Here is a 20977-nt window from a genome sequence, read left to right on the forward strand (position 1 = left end):
TTCCATAACATGTCTTTTTTGAGACTAATAAAAAGAAAACATCTAAAACACACACAAAAGTGTTCATTGTATTACATTTGAGACTGTCTTGCCTTGAATCACTTCATAAAGACCGCACCCACAAAGACAAAATTCTAGTCCATGAAATGAAATATAAATAAGAATGCATCACGTTTATTAAAACCCCCTTATATTTCCAAGCTTTCTAGGAGAGCCGAGGTATAACCAGCCACATCCATGTGTGTCAACAAGACAGCTACAAGCCTATGCATAATTTATAGTTGAGGTTGGCAAGTAGAGAGACATGCACGAAGGCTCAAACGCGATGGGTCATCATGGCGGTGTCTTACCTTAGGCAGCTCTCTCAGCTGGTTGGCGTCCAGGAGCAGCTCCTCCAGACTGCGGTTGTAGCGGTAGATCTCATCGGGCACCGCAGTGAGCGAGCAGTGCCGCTTGTCCACAGACTCAACGTGACGGTTGCACCGCCACAGCGGGATACACTTCAGCATGTCCCGGGCGCACTCAGCCCCTCCGCATCGGGGACTCGCTTAAGCAGCCAAATGATGGGGATACAGGCTGGTGCAGCAGTGTCTCTCTCTCCCTGGACTTTATCCGCCACAAACAGTCAAATAAAAGCCCCTGTGTGAATGATTTTCCTGCAAATGTCCACTGACTCCAATGATGGTAGGGGACATCCAGAGGATCAGTCCAGTCAGAGTAAACGAGAGCTCTCCATTCAGTATCTCCTCATACACAAGACGAGTTACTCAGCAAATTCACAGTTTGGTTCAACATAAGCCGAGTGAAATCAAATACACACTCACATTTTATGTGTTGTACACAGTTTTGCAGCATAAACAGCACCTCGCCGATTTAAACGAGATTATGTCGCACGGAATAAGTGACTCCACTTAGCCGTTAACATGTAGAAGACGCGGGTTTTAAAAACGCCCAACTCGTTGGTTAATGTCACGCGTCCTTTTATCAAACATGGTTTGTCTTGTAATAAAAAAAGGGATCTAATAATCAAACTACATCATGCCCGTGAGGCTGCTGTACACACGACGACATGCTACAGCTAACGGATTAGCCAGCAGCAGAACGCTATACCGCTACAAAATACACCAGCCAGCCTCTAAACAAAGACAAAACAACTCCAAACTACTTACAGACGTGTGTCTCTGAGATATGTGAGATGTAAGAGGGACTGTTATGACGAGATCACGCACACAGCAGCAACAGGCTAAGAGCAGCAGGCCGGTCTGTGTGTGTATATGTATGTGGGGGGCTGGGCTGATCTCCCCGCTCCAGAGACACTCCACCGGCTTTGTGCTCCTCTGCTGCCCGTCCTGGTATCGAGTCCAGACTGATCCGTCACAAACCTCTCTATCCTCCTCATATAGATGGTTAGCTTTAGGACGCGCGCGACGCTCCTCTTGGGCTCTATCTTCCGGGGAATTTCCTGCTCTTGTAGGCGAGTGTGTGGAGGTACTGAGTTAAGTAAGGCTTCAGTAGCTGATACATTCCCAGCTCCGCCTCACTGTTGTGAGTCTCTCTGAGAGCCTTTCGCACGCAACTCCAACGGCACACGGCGTCACTCTTGCTCCTGCGAATGGCGACCTCTAGGAGTCTGGAGGAAGAGAGGGAGCGCTGGAGTGAAGCTAATGCTCGTGCGCCACCCTGCGGAAAGGTTCTGGTGCAGCGACGCATGGGAAGACTGTTGCTCAAGGTCATGTGACATGTGACGTGACAAGAAATATTGCTGTGATCAAAATGTCAAAAAGTATTTTAAAATAAAATACCAAATACCTTCATTTTAAGTGTATCAAAATAAACTACAAAATACAGCAGCCACACCATGTATCAAAATAAACTACTGTATTTTTGTATTTAAAAATAGTAAAAAATACTTTTACAAGAGAGCATGAAATTTCTTTGCAAACCTTCCATCAATAGGCCCATTTGATCTATCCCTTCGCCATTACACTGATTCAGTTGATGAAGTAAACAATGTTTGATAGCAGCAGCTTTTCTCTGCCAGAGTCATTCAATAAATCTGACATATGAAAGCAGTTAAAGGCACAATATGTAGGATTTTTAGATTAAAGTATCCAAAAACCACTAGCAGGCCTGGACTGGTAATCTGTGGGCCGACGCACTTGAGGGCGGGGCCGCTATCTGATATGATTTTTTTTTAATAAACATAAAATTGGCCAACGACCGGCCCATAAAGCAGGGACAGCGGCCCATTGGTTCATTTTCCATACTGACACTGGGCTGGCCCAATCACATCTCTTAACAGATTCCACCCCGTCCCCTCTGTCTCGGCAGAACATCCGTGGATTAGGAGGATGGAGAAACAAAAGTGCAAGTGCAAGGGGGGTGCGGAGAAGTTGCGGGCAAAAAAAAAAATGTAGAGGTTGATGCCTCAACGTGCAAAAATTACAGGCATGTTTAGTGCGGTTACTATAGCTTCAGTTTCCAAACTTACAGTACCTGACGTGCAAAAACAGGTGAACATAGAAGAACATGGAGGAGACCTGTAAGGCAGAAGAGCAGTGAAGCCAATGAGGGACAGAGTAAGCAGGAGAGTATAATAGAAGCGGTAAGCAGGGTAGTTACATGATTAACAGGGAGGGACTCATGATGCGACGACGACGACGATGATGCTTAAATTAATGAATATTATAAGACAACATAATCGTCGTCGTTATTATAAAGTCAGACTGTCACCTACTGCACTGGTCACTCAGTCAGCTAAAGTCAAATAGCACAGCAAAAGTTGTTTTGCACTGTTTTTTGTAGTTAGCAGTGCCCTTGTAGCTATCAGAGTTCACTTATGCAGTAACGGCCCTTCTCATAGAAAAACCTGAAATGATGCAATTTGAAAAAAAAATTCAGGTTATTATTATAATGTAATATTACTGATGATGTGTTTATTTCACAACGAGACTATAGGTGTCTATTTATAGCTGTTAGTCGTGATGATGGTCTACTAGATCTCACTTTTCGGATATAAAAAGTTATGTTTTGTAGCTCTTGTACCCTATTACTCTGGTGTGAACACTTGGTTGTTTATGGCAAGTGAATAGCATTCTTATCATTTTATTAGGACGTTTTTTGTGAGTAATTTGGTAGTATAGTTTTCTTTTTCATTGTTTTAAATGGGGAGTATCTAAACAATGAGAGGTAAATGTTTGATTCTTAAACAGGGGTTTGTGCTCTTTAAAACAAAGTGTATTTGTAATTGTAAATTAAAGTTTTTCTGCTGTCTGTTTCATTGAATTTTTTTTTTTTTTTAATTTCTTTATAGAATTATCAGTATTCTACATCCACGTTCTAAGGGTTAGCTTTCATGGAGCACATTGTCCATCTAGAAATCCTACTCTTACTAAGTGTACTTTTAATAACTCTACCAAATAATTGTAATACTCTTTTGGGTGGTGTCCGACCGATTGTGGTGGGCCGGTCTGAGCAAAAATGCCAGGGCCATTTTTTTGTCCCAGTCCAGCCCTGACCACTAGAACAGTGTTATATATTTTGTTGTTTAATGTTTACATCCAGAGAAATAAGCAATTTTAACCAGGACACAGACCGTGTCCGTGAGTCGCGTATCAATGACATCATCACCCTCGATTTCCAGTTCTATTTTGTAGAAACCATGGAAACACCAACAACGCTTTAGTATATTGTGTTTTATTAGACAGGGGAGCAACTGTTTGGATTCATTCATTGACAGAAAACTAATTGTTATATAGCTCACAGTTAGTTTCATTGTTGATTTACCGCAAGTATCATGTTTTAACATGCCTAATATCGATCTTACTGCAGTGTGCAACAAGTGTCTCATAGTAGCTGCCGAGCGAACGCACAGAGTAGCATTATATCAACTGTCAACACACAAATGTATCTAATATGATAAACAGCACTGTGTTACCCCACATACGCTTGACCAGAAGAAGCGTAAGCAGCGACTGCGGCATAATAAAAGTTCCGTTGCTGTCGAGATGTGTGTCGCACTCGTCTCTCAATAGTAATTTCTCCAGTGGCCTCGTTCAGCTCCCACAAAACTCGTCCATGCTCTGCTTCATATTACAGTAACGTTAATAATCTCATCCATGAACATGATTTCTGCCTGAGACCCGATTCTTTTCCACCAGCTGTAGACGTGAAGACAACATCTCCCATGATTCTGCGCTCAATCTCGGCATTATCAAGCTACACCTTTGTTCTGAATGAGCGACCTCTAGCGGCAAAAAATTTACATATTTTGGCTTTAACAGATCAAATATTCACATATCCCTGTGATCTCCCAGATGGTTAGTTTTAGAGTAATCAACAGTTTAATGTTTGTGAATGACTCATAATTGTATCCTAATTTAGTTACTTGATGTTTGGTAATGAAGGGCCTACTTTGCATCAGCAATACTGACTCAATGACAAACAAGTCATTCATATGAAGACAACTGATGGCACCTAACCAAAACTTAACATGAACTGACCCCCCCCCCCCCCCCCCCCAATGTTGATCAAATGTTTTTTTGTTTTTTTTAAGATAGCATACTATTTTTAATAATTTTTCATTATTACATATCCAATTTCACATGTCCGTGTTAACCAACATGACACTTGAATCTAAAATATCACCAAATAAGTTCTATATTTTTTTCAAACATACACTATTTTCAGGATTATATGTGTGTCCCTGTTTACACAAAATATATTTATTCACAATAAACCTTTTTTTTTTTTTGTAAATATTTTATGATTTGTGCACGTCCCTCAGTTTGACTTATCACCCCATCACACTAACTTGTTTTATCTATAAATAATGCTCTGTTCCTTTAAATGACATCACAAAGCCTAAGTGACATAATTTGAGTCTTATAGCCACCAAGAACAAAAGCAGGCAACTATGTACATTTTTTTTGCATTGTTTATTTGTTGCTTTTTCATGTTAGGCAGGGCCCGTCAAGCTTAACCTTACCACCCCATCATGCAAAATAGATAGGGAAAACTGTTTTTTATTATTTTTTTTACATTATTAATACAAAGATAATTATATTTCAGATTGAATGCATGTATGCTAGTTGAGAAACTTGACCACATGGGAGATTTGCGGACATTTTGGGATGAAATTTTGGATGACGTTTTTGTGACGGGGTGGTAAATTTCCTCCCAAATGTCCCCTGATAAAAATCACATTCTGGGGGGTAAAACTTTTTTTTTTTTTTTTATTGGCAGGGTTCCCTTGGTATAATGTTCATTCCAAGGGCTAAATATCAGGTTATTTGGGCTCGCTTCAACCCGTGGACATGAAAAACAACCCACTGCAACAGTGTAAAAGTAGCCTAGCCCAATTTCACAGGAAAAATGCAGACTTGGCAACACTGTTTGGTTTATTAATTCACTCATTCACTCACTCACACACTTTTTAGTCAATTTGAAGGTCTCTCCTCCCCCAGTTTTTAAAGTTTAAAACCAGCAGATCATATAGAGATACACTTCATCCATACCACCCTGTCACATCAGTTACCACCCCGTCACAGGGTCATTTTGTTAAAGGTTTATGGAAAGAAAATTAAATATTACATAAATTAATGTTGAATGATGTTCTTCTTGTGTGGACTGATCAGATAAATGTAACTTTATTTGTATTTTTTAAGTAAATTAATTTTTTCAGTACAAACAATAAGGCCACTGAAAGGTCAAATTCATGTTTCAAGATTAAAAATCTAAAAATAAAAAATATATATTAAATTACAGACTTTCTATTGATGGTTTCCAAAAAAGGGACATTTTTCTATTAGGAAAACATTAGATTTTAAAAATCTATTTCTTGTTTTACTACTCCAATGGCATACATATTGTCCGTGATGGGGTGGTACAATAATGGCTTCCTTGCCTGAATAAAAAGGATAATATTAATAAAGATTTTTTGCCTGAGGTGGGAAAATATGTTTTTTGGAGGATTAACATATCTTTCAGTGTGTAGGTTTGTTTAAAAAAAAGTTTGTTCATAATGAAAATTTTGAAAAATGCAAAGTGGAAATGGCACCCGTTTCGTAGAATGATTCGTATATAAATCTCTTGGTGGGGAGGGGCTCTCACTGGCGCCCCCCAGCTGTTTGCGCCCTTAAATATTTGTGCTTCATTTTAAAATTCATGTCACCTCGCACAAAAAGATGAACACAGCATGAAAATGCATCTAATGTACAGTATCTCACAGAAGTGAGTACACTCCTCACATTTTTGTCAATATTTTATTATATCTTTTCATGTGACAACACTGAAGAATAGCTTGTATAACAGTGTAAATTTGATGTCCTCTCAAAATAACAACACAAAGCCATTAAAGGTGCTACAGAAGATGTTTTGTTTTATACATTCTTGCAATATTACTTGAAACTGTCTTTACTAACTGATAAAAGACTATTTATTAGGTGCACTGAAAGGAATAATATTAATATACATCATCTGTGCACGATGAAGGTTTTGCACTATACTTAACTTTAGCTAAGTAACATCAATTTTTGCTGGACAGACATGGACAGCCAGCCCGCATGTATTTCTGTATTATGGGAATTTGTATGAGAAATTGTTTTTCTTTGTTGGTCGGGGTTGCCGCATGGCCAAAGATATTTTAGTTTGTGCACTTTATCAGTTTTATGAGCGCTGTTAAGACAAGATGTCAACAAGGAAACTTGTGTAGTGTGAGCACAATAGAGATTCATGTAGTCTTATAGCCCTGTAGTGTGAGCTTGCCCTAAGCAGACAGGACCAGAGGAACTCTGAATTCTAAGAATCCAAACTCAACACAAGAAAACACAAAAGAATAAAGGACATTTAATATAAGCATTAGATGGGAAACATGCCAGTGATTTGACCAATGCTTGAAAGAAGCTGAAGTTCATAAGGTTCAATAGAATAAGATACTCTACATAATATCCATATCTATTTATGGAAATCACATTTTTACAGTTGAAATTTATTTCATAATTCACCATTATCCAATTGCTGAGTTTTGCACTGCAAACGATAAACTTGATAAACATTACCAGATTCAAAATCACCAGCAAATCAAATAAAAGTTACAATTTTTGTTTTCTACTGTGCATATCATGGTGTGTGTTTGTGCTGTGTACATCAGGGGAGTACTCTGTGCAAGCCCTTATGTCCTGATCCAAACATCCATATAAATGACAGGGACAACACTGCATATTAGACAAATTTATTGTTTTGGTAAAGCCAGAACCAATGTCACCAACACAATGTTTAGTATCTGAACACAATGTCAGTGGAGAAAAAGTTGCCATTTGTAAAAAAAAAAAAAAAAAAGTGGGTGGTAATGGGAAAAATTGCATCTTTTCTTCAAAATTAGAAAACAAAACCCTGCAAATAATAATGACTGTTAAAAAAAATGCAAGTCTTTCACAGTAGGTGACACAAAGTAAATTTATGAGGAGCATGTTTTTTTGTCCTAAGCTAAATCCCACCACTGGGATTTTTCCAATAATATTATTATCAACATCAATAAAAAAATAATTACAAGTTTCAAAGAGGCCCGGATCTCAAACAGCAGTGATGAAAGCTGAGTAAGTTTGAGTGCCAAGAGAAGGACCAGCGGCCATTTCGGGACAGTCTTATGCAGTGAGGTCACTGTTATTAAAACGCTCTTGATCGTACAACTCGGCAACAACTTTGCGACCTGCAAACCAGCGGTTGTTGAGAGCCTGGATGGCCTTGTTCATTTCATCAGCATCAGAGAACTCCACGAAGATCTTCACTATTATCTCGGCATCGTCCTCCTCACCCTGTCGTTCCTGGTATATGATAACCCGATTAACAGCACCGTACTTCCCACATTCCTCCATCACTTCGCCTTCCAGGTCATCGTCAATGTCCTCTGGGCCCACCATGTTGCGTAGCACCATAACTGTTGACTGCATGTAGGCAAAAAGAGAGAGAGGAATAAAAAAGGGTTAAACTGATTTGCTATATTTATAAATTAGAATCTTTGTAGAAACTTTTGATTGATTTATTCAATGCCTCAGTACAGTGCTCAACAATAAGCAGTATGATGCAAACTTGTCATTTTTTAGAGTCACTTCTGAATTAATACTCAACTTGCTTTCATGACTGACCCAATTGCAATTGTGTCTCTATAATCTTTCACATATAACCAAGGTGATGCTGTCTAACCTTTGACTGCATGACCGTTTGTTTTCCACCACTCGCACTGACACTTAGCTGCTCCAGTTCACTGTCCTGTCCATTTCCAACTGGCACACTCTGATCTTCTTCAGTCCGCCTGTTGTCTTCCTCTCTTTTGACTTCTGTATGTGTTTGAGCTACAGATGTTGGGGTTCCCAAAGAAGCAGATGTTGTGACTGGTGGGGATGCTAGTACTGGGTTGACCAAACCAACCTGGGGGACTACAGGGAGAGTGGGGCGAGCAGGTGTCACACCTATCGAATGGATTAAAAGAAGAGACAATTATTCAGTAAAGATTCCATCCTCTCATTTTACAAAATTTTAGTGCAGATTTAAATTCTTCACAAGCTTTCATTAGTAACAATTTCATCCAGCTAGATTTTCATGATGCTGAAAGTTTGCTGTAATTCAGAATATGCATCAATTCAAGGCCTGCTCACACCAACACCAATGTTCAGCAAGAAAATTTGGTCCTATTTTACCACCATTTTTTCCAAGAGGGGGGGGGAAGGGCAGACGGGCTGAATGAAAATGCGAATTCACGCAGACAGTATGTGGCACTTTTAGAAAAGCAGAAATACTCAGTACACAAAGCACTGTGCAAATTCTTCTATGGTGTTTATTAAACAACACCAAATACAAGTGTACAGAGACAAGAAAGATGGTTCTGGATTCTTCTTCTGCTACTTACTGTCACTTAGCCAAATACTCTGTTCTTAAGTGCCAAGTAGTAGTTTTATGTAACGGCAGCAGCAGCTCTGGGTATGCGACTACAAGCAGGAATATTATTGGTTAGCCAGCATTATTCTCAGTGCAATGGAAAAAGATTAGAACACAAAATGTTGCATTAACGACATGCAAGAGTGGGTCTGAACGTATTAAAATGTTTATTGCACCAAACATTCATCTAGGTGTGAACAGGCCATCGCGGGGTTAAGAATTCAATTCAAACCGCATTAGACCAATAACAGTAGTCAAAGATCACTGTTCATTGATTTTTGCAGACCTGTGATGATGCCAGGGGCCTGGGCAGCCAGTACAGCCTGTGGAAGTCCCATTTGCTGACTGAGAATGTGTGCTGGTGAAGCTAGAGAACCCAGCACTGTTGCTCCAGCAACAGCCTCCTACAAATGCATTAAAATAGTAACAAATGTGAAATCCCCATTTTCAAATCCTGGTTTCAGTCTGATCTAGTTTGGTAAGCATATGGACACCATTACACAAGAGGTAGTCCAAAATGTTTAAGCTTGTGTAGCAGTGAAAGTATTAGCATATTCTGAAATCTACCATATTTCAAACATATGTGCTTCCCCTCATAATAGTAAAGCGGTGTTTAGGCTAATCCAAGGGTTAATTCTCACCTGGGCAGTGATCTTGGCGGTGGCAGCAGCAGCCGCCACAGCTGCAGCAGGGGGCAGACCTCCAGGGGTCATAGGTGTCAAGAGAGGCATGGGAGGGGTAACAGCCTTCCCCACTCTTAGGTACTGACCTCCAAGGTCAAACAGGTTCATAGACGAGACGGCATCCAGCGCTGACTGAGGCTTTTCATATTCTACCCATGATGAAATGGACAGACCAGTTCCTCAATCTATGCTTATGTTTTCATACATTTCTGGAAGCTTTAGTAATGTTTATGAGATGTCTTTCCAGATCCAGATTTTCCAGTGAAGTTCGCTGAGTTGTGCCACGCTCTTTTTCTATAGAGATGGCAAGTTAAAATACATATTTCTATGCATGAACAGATTTAGAGACACTGGAAAGATGCTAGCCATGTTTTCCTTTCAATTAAAGGGACGTCAACTAAAGGAAAACAGTGCAAGAAAGAAAATTTTTTGACAAAATACTAAAGCTTTAAGAAATGTATATGCATTAGCATATCGTTAGCATACATTTCTTGAAGCTTCTGTAATTTTGTCAATATATTTTATTCTTTCTTGCACTGTTTTCCTTTAGTTGACGTACTTAGAATTGAAAGGAAAACACTGCTAGCATCTTTCCAATGTCTATAAATCTGTACATACATAGAAGTATGTATTTTAACTTGCCATCTCTGTAGGTAAAAAGCATGGCACAACCTGGTGAACTTCAGTGGAAATATCTAGTTCTGTAAAGACATCTCATAAGCATGATGCTGAAACACTGTGGAAATTAATTCTCAGTTGTACAGTAGTACAACATACAGTAATGACTCAATCTCCACACAGTGTTTACAATGCTTTCTAGACCAGCTCACCAATAAATCCGTAGCCCTTGTGCTTTCCCGTGGTGGGTTCCCGTGCCAGCATGCAACTTTTAATTTTTCCGAAGGCCTCAAAGACGCTCTTGATGTCCTCGTCAGATAGATCAGGGTGGATAGAGGCTACATAGATTCGGTTGTAGGCACGTGCCTCCTCTGCCAGTTGGTCGATGATGGGCTGCGCCTGTCCAATGTTACTTGGCCGCCCCACCTACAGTACACATACCAGCAAATGGGCCACTAAGTGGAGGTGTATAAAGGAATGAGTGTGTGCGTGTGTACGTAAATGCACGTAGTTGAGAAAAGGAAGAATAGGAAAAACTTCTCCTGAAAAAGTCTGGAAAAAAACAAAAACCCTCTAATTTATAAACTATAATTTAGCTCAGCCCTCAACCTAATAAAGTTATTAGAATACATTTTCACTATGCTAGAAATTTATATACATGGAAAATACATTCTATGATAACCTTTATATCTGGTGTTTTGCAAACATGTCACTTAAGAATAAAATCATTATATATATATATTTCACAAGGGCAAAGAAATAAGATAGAACTTTAACAATAGCTAATTCTTGTCTAGACACTGTGAGAGTATAGATGTGTTAAAGGACTATAAATATAAATAGTTGATTTATGTTTCATCTGAAATGTGTGTCTGTGACTGTTAAAAAAAAAACAGTTTTTATTTTTTTGTGGTATCTGTGCTGCAGTTGGGGCGGCCAAGCAAACACCAGCCAGGCGCAGCCCATCATCAGCACATCCCGGACAGAGAAGAGCCCGCCTCAAACGAACACTCCCTCTGCAGCTCCTAGAGAAAAGGAGCTCCGAAAACAAACAGTATGACAGTGTGGAAGCATCACATCGCATACGCTCACATTCAGGTTAGAGGACAGATACACACATGAAGAGGAGAGCACCCAAGTAGCGCACACACACACAGACATATAACAGGTACTGGCAGGGATACAGTAAGTCTACTGACAGCTTCTCTGCATCTTGCAAACAAAAGCAACAAAACAGAAAAAATAGCTCTCTGTCATAGAGCTGTTTAAACAGGAATTTAAGATTGATTGTCCTGTTTGGAACCCACCTTAATGTTCCTCCCACCCAGCATGACTGAGTTCATCTGCTCCAAGGCCAGCTGAGCTGCTTCAGGAACTTCATACTCCACAAAGGCAAAGCCCTGTGACAGAATTTTCAATGTGTACAATGTTTAAATGCTTCCTGTTTTTCACAGTAGGGTGAATTTCACTAAAGTTTGTATGGGTCTTATCCACAATCCTTCCCAAAATAAATGAATAATCATATACTAAACTAAATATGTTTTGCTTTTATACCATTCAAAAGTTTAGGGTCAGTACATTTGTTTGAAAGAAAATTATTACTTCGGAAAAGATGCATTGAATTGATCAAAAGTAATAGTAAAGACATTTATAATGTTAACAAATAAATGTGGTTCTTCTGAACTATTTATCAAAGAATCCTGGGAAAAATGTATCACGGTTCCCACAAAAATATTATTTGTGAAATACATTGATAGTAGTAAGTAATGTTTATTGAGTAGAAAATAAGCATGGAATGATTTCTGAAGAATCATGTGACATTGAAGACTGGAATAATGGCTGCTAAAAATTCATCTTTGCAATAACAGGTTTATGTTATTGACTTATGTTATTTATTATGTTACAAATAAATGCAACAGTATACGGAGAGAAAGGAAAAACAGATCTTAAGTTTTTCAGGTGGGTCTAACAGTAGTATTCATTCAGATAAGAAATTAAAGTAATCAAGTGGAAAATAACACTGGATAGTCTTCATTATAAAAATTAAATACATATTCATTCTTACAATTAAAGTTATTCAGTCAAGAGCAGCAAGTGATTTTTTCTTTGTCTTTTGTTCTTTGATTAACATGACAGACAGCAGCAAGACTATTAGGCTGCTGTCCCTTTAAGAGTTTATACACAGATCCAATATACTGCTGACACTGGCGGGTGTACACGCCGTGAGTTTGGACGCTCGGGAGGTCGTGAGCCATCGCACACATCACAAGTCAGTTAACCTGATAATCGTGTCAAAGCAGCAGGTACACGGCTCGACTGCACTGCACAAAACAGAGACAGGAGTAGGGCTGCATGATATTGGAAAAAAAACTGACATTGTAATATTTCCTTTTTCTGCAATATTCATTGCGATATTAAAATTTCTCTAGATTATTTAAATAGCTCTATTTGTGAAGAAATAATCATTCTAGGATGCCTGGGTGATTTTGTAGGGTAGTGCATCTGCAAAGAAAATAATAAATTACAAGCATAGATAAATACAATAGACAAATGAAATAAGCAGTGCTTTATGTTTTTCAGGTAAATCTATCTGTATTCAGGTACAGGCATAACTAAATGTAAAACACCACTGCATAGTCTTCACTTTATAAATTTAATTCATACAATCTATCTTTGTTAGAGCTAATAAAAAAAATTATTTATCTTTTTTATTTGATTAAAAATGGTGACAAACAGCTGCAGGTTTAATAGGTTGCTGTCACTTTAAGATGAATGCACGGATCCAATATAAAGACAGGCATCCGTTTTCTTTCTCAACATTTAATAACACATTGACTTAAAGGTGCCCAAGAATGCTTTTTCACAAGATGTAATATAAGTCTAAGGTGTCTCCTGAACGTGTCTGAAGTTTCAGCTCAAAATACCCCATAGATTTTTTTTAAATAAATTTTTCTCCGTGGCTAACGGCTAATGATACACTGTTGGAGAGATTTATAAAGAATGAAGTTGTGTTTATGAATTATACAGACTGCACATGTTTTTGTGTTACTTTCACTGCAAATGAAAATAGCGACGGCTCTTGTCTCCACGAATACAGTAAGAAACGATGGTAGCTTTAACCACATTTAACAGTACATTTGCAACATGTTAACGAAACATTTAGAAAGACAATTTACAAATATCACTAAAAATATCATGATATCATGAATCATGTCAGTTATTATTGCTCCATCTGCCATTTTTCATTATTGTTCTTGCTTGCTTACCTAGTCTGATGATTCACCTGTGCACAGATCCAGAAGTTACTGCCTGCCCTTGTCTAATGCCTTTTATAATATTAATAACATGGGCTGGCATTATGCAAATATTGGGGCGTTCACCCCGACTGTTACATAACAGTCGGTGTTATGTTGAGATTCGGTCGAGGTCGTTTAAACAAATGAGATTTATATAAGGAGGAGGAAACAATGGAGTTTGAGACTCAATGTATGTCTTTTCCATGTACTGAACTCTTGTTATTTAAGTATGCTGAGGTAAATTCAATTTTTGAATCTAGGGTACCTTTAATTTTGTGTGCAAGACTATGACGGTTAAAATGCAAATCCATGAATCACATGCGTTCCAAACCGGGGGCAGCTGGCCCGTACGGATCACGAATCAACTACGATCCCTATACTTGACCTCGCACATCCTGTGATGTGACTATTGCGGATGGACTAATCACAATATCGAATCGATGCTAAAACGATATATCGTGCAGCCCTAGACTGCAGCTTTCAATGTTGCTGCTATAGCTTAGCATAGAAAAATTAAAATAAAAAGACAAAGTGTGCAAATGATTTGGTGAAAAGCAGAGAACAGCACGATATTTATAGATCTAGCCTATGTGATGTAGCTGTGTATGATTTGGCAAAAAGAAACAATCTATACCAACCCTCAACAATGTGTATAAATCATTCGCATATGCGACCAAATTTCACAAAAGGTGACTAAAAAAAAAATATCTTGTTTGACTTGTGCAGGTTGACTTGTGCTTATTTGTTTAAGTTACTGTGTAACTGAGCAGAGTAAATACATTTAAGTTGCAAAGAATGTCTGCAGTGATATGTTGGCAACATATGTTTGCAAAAAAGAACACTAAAGGTTTAAAACTAGGTTTCAAACTATCTTGAATTTATTTTGTTAAAAAAATAATATGGAGTTGAAAAGTACTAACACTAGAATACAAATGTTTTTGTGAACAAAAAAGGTGATGGTGGTGGGGTTGCAGTATTGATTCGGAGAGGAGGGGGGCCTTGGAGTTAAAAAGTTTGAGAACCACTGCTCTAAAAGCATACCTTGTGTTTCATGGTGACAGAGTCCCAGGACATATCGATGCTCTTAATGGGACCAAAGGGGGCGAAGGCCTGCCGGATGGTATCCTCCCCCAGCTCATAATAAATGGAGCCCACATACACACGACACATGATGGCCAGAGCTCGCTGCCTCTGTGCTGCCACCTGGTGGTCATGAAAGGAAGAGAAAACAGGAGAGAATATTGGCTACTGAAGCATAAAAAACAGGTGAAAAACACAAAGCACAAAAAACAATGAGATCAAATATAGCAAGGGATTAAAGATTTTTTAGCTTCTTTTTTAGTGCTATTTTCCACATCCTTTGGTCCTCTATGCTTACTCATTACTTACATAACTTACCATTAACGACAAGCACAGCATCGTGAATTAGGAACATGTGGCACAGCCCCTTCATACCATTTCGAGAGTGCTGCTTGCACGTTCCTAAATTAGCGTGTGTGCTTGCAGACTAAAACATGTAGCGTTATATCTGACCTGAATTCTATCCAAGAATACTGATAGCCTAAATAGTTAACATGTCAAAGTAACCCGTTAGCACAACTAAATACCCTGGATTATGAGCGGAGGTGAAATCAGTTCTCTTTTCATGAGGTGAGCTTTTGGACTTACATATCAGATCACTGTTGAAGGAGAATCAGCCTAAATCTATCCATTTTTTTTTTAATTTTTTTTTTCACCAAACAACACATTTATCATTCTTCAATCATTACTTATTCAAGTTTTAAATTGTATGTCAGCCACATGACGAAAATATACGATTACACACAAGTTTAGGCAGATTCAATTTGGATTGTCGTAGTGACCGCTAGCCCTCTTTTTCAGCAGACAAGGATGACATTTATAAGCCACAGCATATTCACAAAGGAGAAATGGATCGTCCACACCATTCACAACACACAATTCCCACAAGATTACTTGTGACAAATGGAGCTTCAGGTTGAGAAATAAAACTTCCATCAACGACCAGTGAAATGAGAGTGCACACACAGGTGGCCATGCAGTGATTCAGGACAAATATGGGATAGATTGTCAGTAAATGAGAAGTGTCCTGTGTAAATGTCATATTAAAAGTCTCTATAATGATCTATTATATCTTGTCCCTGTTATTTAAAACAGCTCCCATGGCAATCATTAACACTGAAAAAGTACAGTCAATTTATGGAGGTAGTTCATGTCGTGCCATCTTGCATCCTGCTTAATGAGATGGGTGACCAAAAACAAACATTTCATTCACAACAAAGCCATGTCTGCTTTTTAAATATGCTGCTGCAATGTCTAGTGTATCAGGCAAATGCCGGTTAAAGAAGGGTAACGGTCATTATGCCAAAATGCGTACAGAAGGTAAATAATAGTTAATTAATCTATTGACCGATTGTAAAGATGAGAGAGGATCTCCAAAGCCCATTGTCACTGCTGCCATCTGAAACACAGTAAAGATGGAAAAGTGCTGAAAAAGGTTAGATATCTCTTTTATCCTTTGAAGACAGACATAGTATTCCAGACAGTCTCTCTGACTGGTGGTCAATGCCTCCGAACTCAATTTTAAACTGTCCACCTCTTTAAATCACCACTTAATTTGACTGAAACCTGAAAAATTTCACAGTTAAAGCAACAGAGATACTAATAGGCACTATTAGGTACAAGTAGGCTGCTCAGATTTTCCAAGAAATAAACAGAGCATAGGGTGTGTAAAAGTATGCTTTGGATAACTCATCTGTTGTTGACTCTTCAGTCATCATGATGTCTGCTTGGGAAGTGCAGTACATACTATGTCCAATTTCTTGATTCATAGATACATTTAAACAGAAACTGACTTAATCTAGGCGTAGCAGTAACACGTATGAGTCCCAGAAAATACCAGACCTCAACCAAACTGGCAGAGAGGGAGGGCAAACAAATATTGCATGATGAGTTCCAGTGGAGTGTTTCAGTCTAAATCTGAGGCTAATCTGACGAAAAAAAAAAAAAAAAGAGCATTCACAAGATGTATGAAAAAAACAGACTTCCTGAAGGTCAAAAACTTGTCATTGTCAATTTCACACAGCTCACAGGAGTCATATTGTTTAAAAAGTGTGATCATTTGTGATCAATTTTCTGAATTTTCATAAATCCTAATGTATAAATAAAATAGCACCCAATATTTTATAAGATGCAGGTATGAAAGAGTAATTCCTTTTTGCAGACTTCTGCAGGATTTATAATGCTGAAATGACAGTGAACCCTTTACATGACATGCCAGTGGGTACACCATGTACTTTTAGATACACTACTGGTTTGACGAAATCAGATGCATCAACTCTGTAAATTCTCTCAAACAAGAAAGCAACATTTAATACATTTAAAGCATTCTACACAATCAGATCATCATATGAGCTCACCTGTAAGTTTGTGAGCTGCTGCTGCTGGTGGGCGATGGTCTGTTTCACTAAAACACTCTTGATGCTCTGTTCCATTGCATACTTCTTAGCCTAAAAAAAGAGGAAAAAGCAAGGAGGCTGATGGGTTTTAAGAGTGGCTATTTACTTTTTATTAGGGGTGTGATGAGAACTGGTGATATTAAAATGTGACGAAATTTCTTAAGATACATACCATAGCCTGTCTCCCTGTATCAAACCTATCTTAGGTTGGGCTGTGTAGTTGTTTTTTTGCACATTTAATGTTTTGCTTTATATTTTTACAAAGGCTATGTTTAAATTACTCTCATGTAATTTAATGCACATTTGACAGTAACTTCAGTTGACAGTAGTAGTAGCTTGAGTTAGGTTGCAGATGTAAATGTAGTAAAATGATGTAAAGATATAAAATGTTCATTAACAAAAACAGTAACATCTGTAAAAATAGTAACAAATGTTCATATGGTAATGTTTAAATATTTTGACTGAGTTTTAACCATTGGTCATCCATAGTAGCATACATTTAGATCATGATAATCACAGCTAAAACCACACATATAGCACCTCAATACCATGGAAAAATGTAACTATATGGTTTCTATGGTATTTGTATAAAAAAGTAGCCTAAATACATTTAGTATGAATGCACTAATGCTATAGCTTAATTACAAATACAGTAATTATATTTCATTACTCCTTTAACACATTTAATACATGTATATATTAATAATAAAATAAATTAATAAATATCCCACATTTCTGACACAATACCATAGAGCAGTTATTGTTATTACAGTAAATACATGGTAAATGATGGCGATTATTTTGTAGATTAACAAGCCTTCTGACTTCTTTTGTTGAGCAGTGTTTCTCCAGTGTTTATCAGCACCGTTTCATCTAGTTTTAAACTAGTTTAAATCACCAAGACATTTGTGTTCCTCACTTTTATTCCACTTTTAGTGCATAAACATTAACAAACTTATCAAACTCTTGATATTGTTTTATCGAGGAAAATTATATCACGATATTTATCATTATCGTTTTATCGCCCAGCCCTTTCGGAAAGTAGAACTGAAAAGACATTCATTACAAGATGATTAGTAAAAGTGCAATAGGTGATTCTCTTCATAAACATTTTTTGTTATGTTGGTTGAAAGTCTCCTCATATCCTGCTAGCAATCACTATGTTAAGCGGTCAAAATTTATTTTTATAAATTGTCTGTGGAAGGAGTAGGACCATAAAATGTTCGTTCAATCATAGTGTTCGGTCTGAACAAAATGATAGCATGTGTTACCTGTCTGTCAACGTGTGTTTGCATACCACTGTGCATGAGAATGACAGGCGAACAGCAACAACCTAACTTTCCTTCTGAACAGACAATAAGTGGCACTGGAAAAGTATTGACCAAAAGAAAGACAGTCTTAGAAAAAGCTACAATGAAAAAAAGGCTCTATCATAAAAGAGCTAAAACCCAAAATTAGTATTGGTGTTGTTTTTCCATGCTACAGAAAACTGCGGGAGTTAAAGCGTCTGAAAGATGATGCCATGGTTGCAGTATTTATTTTGTACAGGTAGGTACATGGTATGATTCAATTTTGATGTGTTTTGATAGTAACACAAAATGTAGCTTATGTACCTTTACAAATGAGCTGAATGACAGTAGCATCCAGCGTCTAATCGTGAACTATTTTTGTGTTTTCATAGTTACAATCAAAGTACAACATCCACACCTTTGGTGCATGGATTCTCTGGTAATCCACGTTCATGTGTTTTCGAAGAGGCGTGGCTTTGGACAGCGATTTGCAGGGAGGGTGGGATGTACGCTTTTAATGCTAGCGGATTAAAGTTAGCATTTTCCCAGAACACCTACTGCACCTTTAAAACATTTCAAATGCACCTGCAGACCATTTTTCCAGTCATGAATTTTGTCATTGAGGATTTCTTAAAAATACTGTGCAGAAATCAAGTCTTGTTTCGTTTTCGTGAACCAAATCTCGTGTCTTGTCTCATGAGCTAAGTGTCACACCCCTACTTCATATCATTCCAAACACACTATTTTATGTGCTACATTGAGTGCTTATTACAATGACAATTAATCATAATGGTGCACTGCACTTGCTCATTTGATGAGAATTCTTTCAACGCAACGGTCTAGCAGAGACAGTTGCTGATGAACAGTGGTCAAGTTTGGTAAAAAGGGAACAGAAAATTTGTAGAGATTTGTACCAACCAGCCTTCTAAATGAAAAAAGCACAAATCCAACTTATGGAGAATCATCCTGTGGCCTTGACTCTTTTAATTAAAAATCTATTATTAGGCACAGCAGTAGCACACAAGCTCTTGACACAGTGGAGCAGGTGATGGAGGTTGGAGTTCAGCCCATGACCTGTACTGATCAGATTCCCCCTCTCTCATGTCTCTAACAAAGATCCCCCCCCCCCTCCCGAATAAAAAGTAAAACAATATATATCTATGACTACCTTCTGTAGCGCCTCCTGCTGCTCTGGAGTAAGAGGTGGTAATCCAAGCTTTGCACCTGTGCCTTGTCCATTCTCCATCATCAGATCTTTGCCTCACTGAGAAAGCAATCCGAAGGACATGGAATGAAGAAGCACATTTTCAAATAGTACTTTGAGACCAGATATTGAGTCTACTTAGCATCTGCATATGTTAACTTATGACTTCAATCTTAGAACAGACAAAGAAATAAAGAAAATCAAAACACAATGTATGCAAGTTATACAATTAGGCAAAGGACAGATTGTGCAGCTTACCTATGAGGCGAACCTTACTGTGCCAACCAGGATCGGGAAGCCCGTGTAGAGTTGCTGGCAAAGCACTCACAATTTTACAATGATCTGTGGTTCATGAAAACGCATATAGCACAATAATTTAAAATCACTCAAGTGCAATAAGAATAAGCTGTTAAAGGGATAGCTGACTTACTTTCTTCAATGGAACACAAAAGGTTAAAGGCAGAATGACAACCTCAGTCACTATTTATTCATCTCCTTTTGTGTTCCACAGGAGAAAGTCAGTCAAAGAGTTAGTACCAACATTAAAAAAAAAATCAGTGACAGGTTTTTTGTTTTATTTTGGGGGGAGCTATCCCTTTAAAAAACTGCTAGTCATTATAATATAGTACAAATTGTCTTTCCTGGCAGAAACATGCTAACACACTTCACTTTCTTAATGTTTAGTACAACTTACTAGAGATCATTTCTTCTGCAAGATGCAAATTAGTAAGAATCGATCACGAGCCATTAGTATCCGTACTGTAAACTGCATTCCCATAAAAAATCTTATAAGAAACACTACTGAACTGGAGCACACATAGAAACCTTCATTTGCATTGATATTGGTAAGAGTCTTTCTGTCATTCCTGGCTTAACATAAACATACAATCATCATTAAAGTGAACTGAGAGTTTTGGAGCCGTCAGACCGGCTATGTATCAACAAAGAGGGGGTTAAAGACACGGCAGTGGCGCGCTTGTGCTGGTACATTACAGCAGCAAATGTGATAGCTAACTTACAGCTTTTAAATACAGTGATTCCGTAAAGCGATGCAGGAATTATCTATATGCTTCTCAAACAAATTGTAGCCGCTTCGTAATATATGGTAAATACTACAGAATTCCGAAATAAGCGCCATAGCAATATGCGGCTAGCCTGGTTAGCAATGAACAGAGGCTAACGAGCTTTCATGCAGGCCTCGTGTGTACACGACTGAAGATCTATTGAAACAGCATGTGGCTTATTGCGACTAATTTCACCTGTGCTAACTATAACCATGAAAATGTTAAAACTATTTTTATACTGAAGAAAACGCATTAGGTAATCATCATTACCGCAGTGTTCCGCGTTACCGCCATGTAGTGATCCACATTGAAGACGCTGCAGCCCCACAGAAACACGGCGAAACCTAGAAGCTCCCGCGGCTTCCGCTACCGCTGCTGATCACATGACCGAGAACGGTAGTAGCAAAGAGTGC

General features: G+C 38.2%; 2 protein-coding genes across 17 annotated transcripts in view; both read right to left on the bottom strand.

Moving 5' to 3' along the window:
• Window positions 1-1577, bottom strand: part of scrib (scribble planar cell polarity protein) — a 97900-nt gene extending 96323 nt beyond the window's left edge. For all 14 annotated transcript variants that reach the window (XM_067402136.1, XM_067402124.1, XM_067402137.1 and 11 more), the window contains exon 1: window positions 351-1577. In XM_067402136.1, coding sequence (XP_067258237.1) covers window positions 351-509 — 159 coding nt within the window. In that variant the 5' untranslated portion in view covers window positions 510-1577. The remainder of the gene's footprint in view (window positions 1-350) is intronic.
• A 5344-nt stretch (window positions 1578-6921) lies between these two features.
• On the bottom strand, window positions 6922-20959 carry puf60b (poly-U binding splicing factor b). Of its 3 annotated transcripts, none has more exons than XM_067402140.1 (12): window positions 20835-20959; window positions 19759-19842; window positions 19465-19560; window positions 16969-17058; window positions 15960-16010; window positions 14573-14734; window positions 11543-11635; window positions 10448-10661; window positions 9576-9766; window positions 9221-9338; window positions 8203-8468; window positions 6923-7943 (listed from the first exon to the last, which is right to left on the bottom strand). In XM_067402140.1, exons 3-12 carry the CDS (start codon window positions 19543-19545, stop codon window positions 7644-7646), a joined length of 1566 nt encoding a protein of 521 aa, XP_067258241.1. In that variant the 5' UTR covers window positions 19546-19560; window positions 19759-19842; window positions 20835-20959; the 3' UTR covers window positions 6923-7643. The 3 variants fall into 3 exon arrangements, with proteins under 3 accessions (XP_067258243.1, XP_067258241.1, XP_067258242.1); XM_067402141.1 differs by lacking the exon at window positions 20835-20959 and adding an exon at window positions 20195-20795; XM_067402142.1 differs by lacking the exon at window positions 15960-16010 and having other exon boundaries at window positions 6922-7943.
• Window positions 20960-20977: the final 18 nt, after the last annotated feature.

The sequence above is a fragment of the Chanodichthys erythropterus genome, chromosome 11, assembly GCF_024489055.1.
Source record: "Chanodichthys erythropterus isolate Z2021 chromosome 11, ASM2448905v1, whole genome shotgun sequence".
Classification (NCBI taxonomy): domain Eukaryota; kingdom Metazoa; phylum Chordata; class Actinopteri; order Cypriniformes; family Xenocyprididae; genus Chanodichthys; species Chanodichthys erythropterus.

What these genes read in the sequence shown, in the direction of transcription:
- puf60b (XM_067402140.1), bottom strand. Translation starts at nt 19,545, where the DNA reads ATGATGGAGAATGGACAAGGCACAGGTGCAAAGCTTGGATTACCACCT. An exon ending in CTGTCACCATGAAACACAAG is followed by an intron (nt 11,636 to 14,572) that starts GTATGCTTTTAG and finishes ATTCTGTCACAG; the next exon opens with GGCTTTGCCTTTGTGGAGTA. An exon ending in CAAGGGCTACGGATTTATTG is followed by an intron (nt 9,767 to 10,447) that starts GTGAGCTGGTCT and finishes CATCATGGGTAG; the next exon opens with AATATGAAAAGCCTCAGTCA.